The sequence below is a fragment of the Anthonomus grandis genome, chromosome 9, assembly GCF_022605725.1.
Source record: "Anthonomus grandis grandis chromosome 9, icAntGran1.3, whole genome shotgun sequence".
Taxonomy (NCBI): Eukaryota; Metazoa; Arthropoda; class Insecta; order Coleoptera; family Curculionidae; genus Anthonomus; species Anthonomus grandis.
Window position 1 is genome coordinate 15850050 of NC_065554.1, and position 10638 is coordinate 15860687.

At 31.3% G+C, this 10638-nt stretch overlaps 1 protein-coding gene across 9 annotated transcripts in view; it reads left to right on the forward strand.

Moving 5' to 3' along the window:
• The window catches only part of LOC126740062 (uncharacterized), a 313797-nt gene that overhangs the window by 295354 nt on the left and 7805 nt on the right, over window positions 1–10638 (forward strand). For all 9 annotated transcript variants that reach the window (XM_050445920.1, XM_050445914.1, XM_050445915.1 and 6 more), the window contains 5 exons: window positions 2609–2740; window positions 4524–4802; window positions 5245–5423; window positions 5487–5644; window positions 5899–6196. In XM_050445920.1, coding sequence (XP_050301877.1) covers window positions 2609–2740; window positions 4524–4802; window positions 5245–5423; window positions 5487–5644; window positions 5899–6196 — 1046 coding nt within the window. The remainder of the gene's footprint in view (window positions 1–2608; window positions 2741–4523; window positions 4803–5244; window positions 5424–5486; window positions 5645–5898; window positions 6197–10638) is intronic.

Genomic DNA, 10638 nt, shown 5'->3' on the forward strand with positions numbered 1-10638 from the left:
CTAGTTGGGCCATCATTTTTTATGATTTTTTTATTTTGTTTTTTGTAGAGTTTCATTTCTTAGTTTATATATTTTTTTAATAGGTGATCGATTTTGAAATTATCTATTTCTTGCATAATGGCTTAGTGTTATATGAAAAAGCGTTTAAAATGCCGCCTTATTTTTTGCTTGATATCCATCCAGCTATTCGACTTGAAATTTTTCTTTTAACTATTTTTATAATTATGATGATAAGCTTTTAAGATGATTGGTCTTAAATTATCTAGTAGACTTTTGTCTCCTTGAATTATATGTGAATAATATTTTAATTGTTACTTATTTTAATTTTTCGCGAATTCTCCTAATCCATTATTCATTGAAAAATATGTTTTTCCAATGATGCCATTGTAGATTGACAAGGGAGTCGTTTCGGCTGATCCGCCGCTCAGCACTGCTACCTGTGAGATATTTTGTGCATAACTCTACTTGTCTTAGTTTGTCTCAAAAAGTCTTAGACTTCTCCCGTACAAAGCTATATTTTTGGGAGGTAGTTGTCCCACTTCTTGAGGTTGTACCCCTTCCAGGTACTTGAGCCTCTTGCAGAGTTGGGTCGGGCATTCACAGAGCAGGTGTTCTGCTGTTTCTGTGGCATTGCTGCAGAATCTACATTGGTCGTCCTCTGTTATACCTATTGAATGATGCCATTACTTCTGCTTTAGTAATTTCTAGGATGTCTTATCTTAATGGTTTTATGTATTTTAAAGGCATTCTTTTTTTTTGACATAGTTCTTATAATTTACTTTTTTATAATTTTTTTTTGTTTTCTTTTATGCATATACTGTATTCGTCCGTATTATATTTTCCATTTCTGTATAGTATTATCCTAATCTAATTTTTTTTATTTTGCTGTTTTCTTTGGGCGAATAAAAAAACGTTTTTCTTTAAAGGGTTACTTATACTTAATATTAGTTTAGTCATATTTATATCTACTACTGTAATTTTATAATACACTGCTCAACAATCGACGTGAATAATATAAAAATCTGCAATTTTAGTTTGCTAATGATTTACAATAAAACAAAATTAAATGTAATAAATAAATCTCTATTAAGTTCACTTACAATAGCACCAAAAAAAATTAAATAAAAGATATCTCCTAAAAAATTTAAATTTTTAACACACAACAGGAAAAATTGAAATAAAATTACACCCTGTAAAACGTGCCCCAAAGTCCTGTCATGAAAATTAATACCTCGTAGGTCCACCCCTGGCTCGTCTTAGTGCTGTCACCATGTTTGGCATACCTAGTTCTTATTAAGTTGTTAATGTAGTGTTGAGAAATATTTTGCCATATTTCGGGTAATTGATTGGCTAGTTGTTCTAAGGTTAGAGGTGGCTGTTCGAGCTGGTTTAATCTTCAAGACATTTCGGCCCATACATGTTCAATGCAATTCATGTCGGGTGAATGTGGTGGCCAGTCCATTCTGGTAATGCCATGAAATTCAATGCGATCATTGAAAGTTCTCGCACGGTGCGGGGGCGCATTATCATCGATTAAAACGAATTCTTCGCCTATTGCACCAAAAAATGATACAATTATGTTCTCTATAATAATGTCTCTAATCTTATAGCATTCATTGTTTAATTTCTTAATACCACTAAATAGGTGCGGCCATCGAAACATATGCCTCCCCAAACGCAAACTGAACCGCCACCAAAAAGGGTAGTGGGCGATATCAAATTTTCATGGTATCGCTGCCCCCTTTCCCTCTACATCAAAATTCGACCATCACACATATGTAACCGAAATCTGGACTCATCGTTAACATACAAGTCCTTCAGTTTTGAAAATTCCAATTACTGAGTTCTATTGCCCACCAATTTCTGCATGCACGATGTTTCCCCGTCAACTGTGGATGTGTGGCACGTCGTCTGGCTCTTAAATTGGACGCATGTAATCTTCTTCTAACAGTCTGATTAGAAATTACCCTCCCAGTAGCATGCCTTAAGTAGCTGTTAATTCTCGAAGCCGTAAATGTTCGGTTTTTTCTTGCGGTTACTGTTATATAGCGGTCTTGAGCACGTTCTCGGCCTCCACTATGCCTGTAAGCTGCAGACTCAGTCTCTACATATCGATTCCATGCACCACTCAGGACACTTTGGGACTCATTAAGCCGGTTAGCAATTTCTTCTTGAGTTAGGCCCTCCTGTAGCCAACGTCTACTAATTGCTTGAGTTGCACTGTTTCTAACCGTCGTAGAACCATTATTTTTAAGAAAGTTAAGATATTTATTGGTAACAATGAAAATAATAAAGTCTCTACGAGCACTTTTATGTGACTAAATTGTTAGGATTTTGAAACCGAATTCTTTAAAAGAGATAAGAATGTATGAAAAAAAGGAAAAAACGACAAAAAATATTTGCTATCAACGGGATTTACTCATAGCATAAAACGCAACTTGATGAATTTTATGTTCTTAGGCAAATTTCGGTAATTGATAAAATATCCAGTTCGATTGTTGAGCAGCTTATATTTCGTATTTGAATAATTAGTAATATATAGAAAATTTAATTTAGAATATTCACTTTAGCTTACATACTTATTTACGTTTAATTTTTATATTTTTAGTTATCAAAATGGACACAAACAGTAGGACATGAGACTATTAACCGCCTAACTTTACTTTTATGTGCTGCTGAAGATTCTACTAGTGTTAAAGAGGTCGCGAATAGCTTTGATGACTTTTTCTTTAATGCATGGGTAAGATATTCAATATACGTACTACATTAAAAAAAATAAAGATACTTTTAATAACAATTAAGAATTCTTAACTTATATTAGTGGATTTTGTTATTAACATTTGTTCCTAATATAAGTTTGATCTACTACTTTTTAAAATTTTTTACGCTTTTTTTTCTATATAATATTTGTTTTTATCACTTAAGATTTTTACTCTTTACGGTATATGTATTTTGCTTTTAATCTAGACTTTATTGCAATTAAATAAACGTTAAATTTTTGTTATTTATCTATTTATAATTTTTTATTTTATATTATAATACTATTTTACACTATAATTACAATCTACTTTAAAAAGGTACCTAATAATGCAAGATATTAAAATTTACCAAGTTATGTAATTTGGAATTTTATATTTTTACATAATTTATCCGAAAATTTTATATTATCAGTCTAAATTAAGCAACGACTAAAATAGTAAATAGCGTTTGAATAAGTCATAATAAGCGCGATATAATATGGGATGCTTTGGTATCTCATTATAGTATCGACACCACAATAAGTCAAAATATATGTATTAGTTTGAACTTGCGCATCAGAGTTAAAGTAATTTGTTATTTTTATCTATAAATATCTAGTTGCCTATTATTTCTTCTTTTGTTATTAATTTCTAATTAAAAAAATTGGTTCTGACACAGATAGATCTGTTTTTCAAGCATCAAATAACAAAACTTCCCTGTATGTCTTTAAACATTTATATTATGAGACTAAGACTGTCTCAGAGGCTGTCAAAAGACTTTATATATTTTTTGGAAGATACTTGCGACTATCTCTATTTATTTGTAGTTTCCTAGACTTTTATTTTCCATTTGAAATTTAGGATTTGCGCCACGCTTTTATACATAAACCTTTTGTGGGGAATATTTTACTGGTCACTTCTTTGAAACATCAAAAATCAACGACCTTTACTACTTTGAAGACTTATATAGGATTTCGGTATAACCAGAGCATCTACAATGGCTTAAGTATATCCAGGATTTCGATCAATTTTGTTGGGATACTTATCCTAACAGTCACAATGAATTTATTTCAAATTACAGTAAAGGTGTTTGTTTGAAGAGTTTGAGACCATCAAACTTTTGTCATGAAATTGGAATGTTCAACGCTATATCTTCTATAAGGAAACAGTCTGTTCTCTTGCGTGCAGAGATCCTAATTAAGAGTTCGGAAGTTCCTATATTAGAATATCTCAGTAGCAGAGATTGTCAGTTGGAGTATGATATTAATTCTAACTATAATGTTGGCCGATAATTTACTACATACAAAATATTTTGAATAGTTACTTCTTTTTATAATTTATAACTACATCATCTATAGGATTTTCTAAGTATTTTTTTATTGAAAAAAGGTGTAGAGGTGATCCACCTTTGACCAAAACCCTAGTGCAGCAATGACGGCTACATTATCCAATCGCGGAATAATAAAAATATTTTTTATTCCGCACATTCTGCGAGATTTTATTGGTCGTAAAAAAGTTGTAAAATTTACGTGTGTTCAATTCTTATTTGGAATAAGCTTTGTCAGGTGCGACTTCTATTAAGAAAACAAGGCGTAGGGGTATTTTATTGGAATTCCTTTCCAGCAGATACTATAGTAAACAACGTAAAAATATTTTTAAAACGTATTATATATAAATTTTATTTACATAATACAATTTATAAAAAATCAGAAATATCATCTTCGTCTAGAAAATATTTTTTAAACCAATAAACCAAAATGTTTATTTTTTAATTTCTTTAATTAGAAACAAATCGAAAAATCCAACGACATAACGGACGAATGCAGGACCATTAAGAATCCTAAAGGACAACATCTAAAAGAAATCACTAATAAGCTTAATAGCGAAATGAAGGCTTTTAGAGAAAGTCTAGAGGAAACTAGGGAGCGTATTGAGGACAGTTCCAGATGTTTCTTGCTTCTGGAGACTTGTCACGACATTTTGGAAGACGACAATGCTGAGCAAGAGGAATTTTTTAAATTGGCTAAAAGAAGTGCTAATGAGAAGTTGTTGCAGTTGTGTGAGGTAACTGTATTTCAATGTTATTTAAAAAATATGTTATATTAAGAATCAGAGGATGATAATATCATTGATAGAAACGTCGATAAAAACACAAAAACAAACTTGATTATTTTATTTCCTACTGACCTTCATTTAGCTAGTCTACTAAAAATATATTTTTTTTAATTTGCAATATCAATACTAAAGAAAATATTTGCCTTTTTTCTCGTTTTTTTTCCTAAAATTTATATTTCGCTTTATAAAATAAATATTTTAATTTTTTTTACGCATTGGTTGGAATTCTGGAGAGACAAAGTGAAATACAGGCAAAATTTTTAAAATATTGAAAATATTGGTTTAGAGCAACATCCCTTGATTACAATATTTTAGGACGTGCCTGCTTTTAGATATTTAGGATAAATTTTCCGTCATTTACTTTCAATAAACCATCTTGGGTATTTTTTAGAATTTTACTTCTACAAATACAGAAACCGACCCACACGACTTGGCTCCTGATAAAAACAATGATCCAGGACCGACATATTCCAGTTCAGAATTTAGTGCCTCTAGTACTCCCCAAAAATCGAATAATACCCAAATTAGACGGCGATCAGTGAGTTCTTTGGCCTTTATTTATCACTGCAGGTAATCGATATTTTTTTTTTTAGAAGTTTATAGGTTTAGAAAGTTTTTTTTAATTTTTTTTAGCCATCATGCTGCAGGTGAAATGTGCAATTGCTATGAAAGCGATACCGAGAATACCGTTTCCTATAAGTTAAAAAAACGATATATTCAAATGCAAAGCTGCAGCTGTCAAACTGGAAATGGTAGAGAATTAGAAAGGAAAAATAGCGCCATTTTAGGAGGTAGAAACTCACATAATACTTAATTTGTATGATAAATTTTACATAACAATGAATTCATCTAGACACTCGTATACAGTGCATTTCTTTTTCTTGAACTATATTGCTTTAAATTTTTTTTGTAGGCGCTCTAACAAAGAGTATATGTAGCTATAATTTATGATCCACTTTTAGAAGCTAAACTAAAGAAGTGCACTGTATAAATCACAAAAATGTAATTTTTCAATAATAATTGTCTTACATAAAATCATTTTAAGAAATAAAAGAAGAACATGAAAGCGTTGAGAACCTTCTTGAAAGAATGGAAAATTTAGATAAATACAGACGTTGTGATAGTGGCCTGTCCACGGCAGATAATTCGATAGGAGACGATAGCTCCGTATCTTGTAGTGATAGATTAAAGAAAAAATTGCAAAGAACCTGTTCCTGCCAATATTACAATGAAAGTTGTACTGTCTGTAGCACAGAAAGCTCTAGTGGTGGAAGTAATCATGATAATATGGATAATCAACAGGACAGCATCATTGAAGAAGGAACTGATAATTTTATTAAAAGGTAAGATATATATTAAACAGGTTTATTTAAATTCTACACAATATATTACAGGCTGTTTGTTAGGTTTAATTTATTTTATTTCTTATTGTTGCATAGTTCAGATATAGATCAAGACTTTTTATTTTTTTTTTTAAGAAATAGGTACGCCTTACTGGCGTAGACTTATATTACATTAAATATATATATAGCTCACCTCATTGATCATTATTTTTAATCCTAGTCTAAATCTTACTGAGTATTATGTACGATAATTACGATTGAGATTTATTTAGTTAAGCTAAATTTGGCTTTCATGCATATTATTGGAATAGCTAGCAGATTAACATTCATACTGACTTCAAGTTGTAAAAAAAATACAGATCTAAAAGTATTATAAAGCCTTCTAGAGTTCCTCAAGGGTCCCATCAGGGACCGTCATTATTCCTTATATTCATTAATAGATTTGTTCTAGCAGGAAATTTGGAATGGTTGAAAACTAGTTTAAGACCAGACTGAAACCGCGTTGCTAATGGTTTCGGACTTGTATATGCTAGAACATCTTTTTAAGACATGACGTTGACATTTCGCAACTCAAAACCGTTATGTAATATGTTTGTTGGTTAGGTTTTGTGTTATTTATTTTGAACATCTAAATATTTTTCAATAAAAGTAATTATTTTATTAAAAGTGTAATAACTATTATTTTTTAAATTGCATACTCTTAATGTTAATGGTAATTTTACTACTATGCTCTAGGAACTTTTTTTAAATAGCCAATATTTTTATTTGTAGGCGTCCAACAATTTTATATTTCACCATCAACAACAGTTTCTAACTAAGAAAACACTCAAACATCAATTCCTAAACAACAGTCCCAACAGTTTTCTTCTATAAACCCACAGCCAGGAAATTCGCGACCTTCAGTAAATATAATATCTTCATTATATAATAAAGATGACACAAACATTTTTCATGGGGTACCTATGCCAAGTTTGCTGATTCACCACTCACATTCTTGTAATGCCAAGGCTGCCTTAAAGCTTGTCTAGCAACAACATTTCTGTGGTCAGCAGCATCCCTATTATCATTAATATCTTCATTATCGTCATGTTGTCCGGCATCGTTGGTAAAGGTAGTTCTATGTTTATTTCAGCTTCAGCAATTAAATTTTTTCCCATTAGAGATAAATTGTGCAGTACACAGCAGGTCCGAATAAAGTGCACTATATTATCAATTTTGCTTAATTTGATATGGTACAGTTGTCGCCATTTTTGCTTCAGCAAGCCTAAACAATGCTCAATGACATATCGATTTGTTGATAGCTTTAAATTAAAGTTTATCTCTATGGCTGTAAAGTTTCCTCTATCTTTATATGGAGTTAAAAGATTATTTAAACAGGGATAGCCACTGTCTCCCAGTAAATAAATATCTTGACACCTCTCTACCAATTTCGCACATAAAGGAGAATTCTTAAAAACTCTGCTATCATGAACAGACATTCTGGCTCTGTTCATGATAGCAGAGTTCCAACGAAAATATCTCGTGTCAATAAATCATGATCACAAACCACTTGCATCTGAAATAATATTAAAAGGTTGAGAACAAAATAGTTGTTTAGGTCAAAAAATAGAATCTCCAGGCTTATAAGTACTTACTTTTGGAATATATTAATATTCCAAAATTATATTAATAAAAAAATGTTAGAGGTTTAAGTGGTAAAACTCAGTAAAAAATATAAATAGGCATTTCTTATTTAACTGACATGGATGGAGTAAAATTTTCTTCGATTTAAATATGAATCTAGATCATTCTTAGGCTTATCAATCTTTATATGAGTACCATCAATAGTCCCAATAGCCCCTGGGAAGCGATTTTCTCTGAAATCTTGTCCAATAGTTGTCTTTTTAAGATCAGATGGTTATTTAGTAACATTCTACTTAGGAAATGTATCATCTTTTTAAGAACGTAAAAAAGGCAGCTAATTGTGATGTCAAATCTATCTCCAACATCTATAAATGAAGAAGCTTCATGACCAGCAAACCACAAAAAAATATGTTTGTTCATAGGCTGATAGCTTGCCATGGCCACCACATTGTGACTTAAAAAATTCACTTTCTTTAAATCTATGGCTAACATCTTAAGCCACTTGTCTGCTAACTCGAAAATGCTCAACAAATTCCTGGTTATTGTACAGTAGTACAGTAACTTCGAGGTAGCCTTTGTTTTTTGGTCTTTTATGGCCTTGGAACAGGATATCTACTAGTTCATCATCACTCGATACATAAGAATCAAATCCATGATTTGAATCCGAACTTGAAGAGTCTGATGACATTCTGGATTCTCTTAAAACCCGTAATAATAAAAATTAGGATATTTTTATATACCCAATATATAATGTAAAATTACACAGAATTTTATTGAATTTTTTATATACCTACCTTTACGTTAATTTCAACGGACTACTTTCAGTGGTTTGAAACCAATTTCCAAACTGAACTTTGTTGTTGCTAGAACAGCTGACAGGCAGTCAGAATCCCGGATTAGTTTTGCTAGAACACGTACTTTCATCTGCGCAGATTCCGGACCGTTTGTGTATTGGTCAAACTTCTGCTAGATCAAATCTAATAATATATCTAACTGTTTTCAATTCTCTGAATAATTCTTATATTTTGCTAATGACTTCAAATGTTATATTAGTGTTCTACAACACTTCAATCAGACCTAAAAAGAGTATATCAGTGGTGTAAAGCTGATATGGATCTAAATATTGCAAAATGCCAGTTAATGTGCTTTATTAAAAAACAAAATAAATCCTTTTTTCAACATACTCTGAAGGGATCATCTCAGTTTTTATCAGTACGGGATCTGGAAGTTACCTTGGAGTATACACCATCATTTGCCAATCATATTGACACAATCGTTTTCAGGATACTCACTTTGTTTAAGCTTAAAAGTGGATTTACGTCTGATTTTACGAGTATTTCTGTTATTAGATTACTGTACTGTACTTTAGTAAGACCATTGCTTAATTAGCCTAAATTCTAGTAAAAGTTTTTAGGCATATTACTGAAACACTCAAGGTTTAAAAAAAAAGTTGAGTGTGCTACAAAATCCTCACCAGCCTGTTAATATGACGTAATTGTATTTACAGAAACTTGGTTGATGTAGAACTTAGTGTCACTGACTTTTATATATACCGCCAGGACCGTTAAAGCAATACCAGTGTCTTCAAGAGAAGGGGAAGGTTCCTATTTACTATACACAAATTTATACCTAGTAAACGTCTTCAAGTTCCAATTAACATTACACTCGTTTTTGTCTCAAATGGATCTGTTAATTTGAATATTATTGTAGGAGCTGTATATATCTCACCCAATTCGTCAGCGCAATCTTACATTGCCTTTTTTGAGCATTGGACTCGTTCTTCAAATTCCGGATTCTACTTTATATGTTATGGGTGATTTCAACTTATCATATGAGATGTGTGGGAAAAAAACTGCTTTAGCTCCACAAAAACCACATATAGAGTACGACCTAAAGAAATGTTATATACGTGCACAAGTTTATTTATTTATTTATTTATTTGTTTATTAACGGTATCCACGAATTAAAAAAAAATAATACAAAAAATACTAATATTAATACAACTTAAGCTAGATAAGACATAAATGAATGTTACAGATTAATTAAGAGAAACCTGTTAAAGTCACGAGTCACTAATTAATTTGAGAGAACTCCTAAAACTGCTAAAAGAAACGTGCACGTCAAGACTATACCTTTCGAAAGAACGTTCCATTCTAGTTACAGGATTGTGTTGTCCATAAGAACTACTATCAAAACCTGCATAGAAGAGTTTTTTAAGTCTAGTCAATTTTTGCGCCCGAAAATTCAGCCTATTTAAAAGATAATAATAATAATGATAAGTCTGAAGTATTACGCCTTAACTCTTGGGTCTAAAGAGAGAACTGACATGACCGACTTGTAATCAGTATAACCATAAGCTAATGGAATCTTAAGTTTAAAAGAACAATTTCTTAAGAATTTATTTTGAACTTTCTCAATATTTTCAATATGCGATTTATAAAGTGGAGACCATATGGAACTAGTATACTCCAAACTAGAACGGACTTAAAAACAGTACAAAACTTTATAGACAAAGCATGACAAGTCTTGACCTCATCTAGTTATAAATCCTAGATTTCTATACGCTTTCTGAACTAACTTTTCAGCATGAAACACAAATGTCAACTTAGAATCAAAAATTACTCCGAGATCCCTAACGTCCGCTACTCTTTTTCAAATAGTGAAACCTATACTATAATCACACAATGTAAGATTGTGAATTCTTCCAAAAGTTTTTGAATAACACTTCGGAACATTTAAATTTAAGCCATTATTATATTATATATTATCAGGTTGCACCATTCATAGAGATTATGCAAGTCATCCTGTAACAATTGACA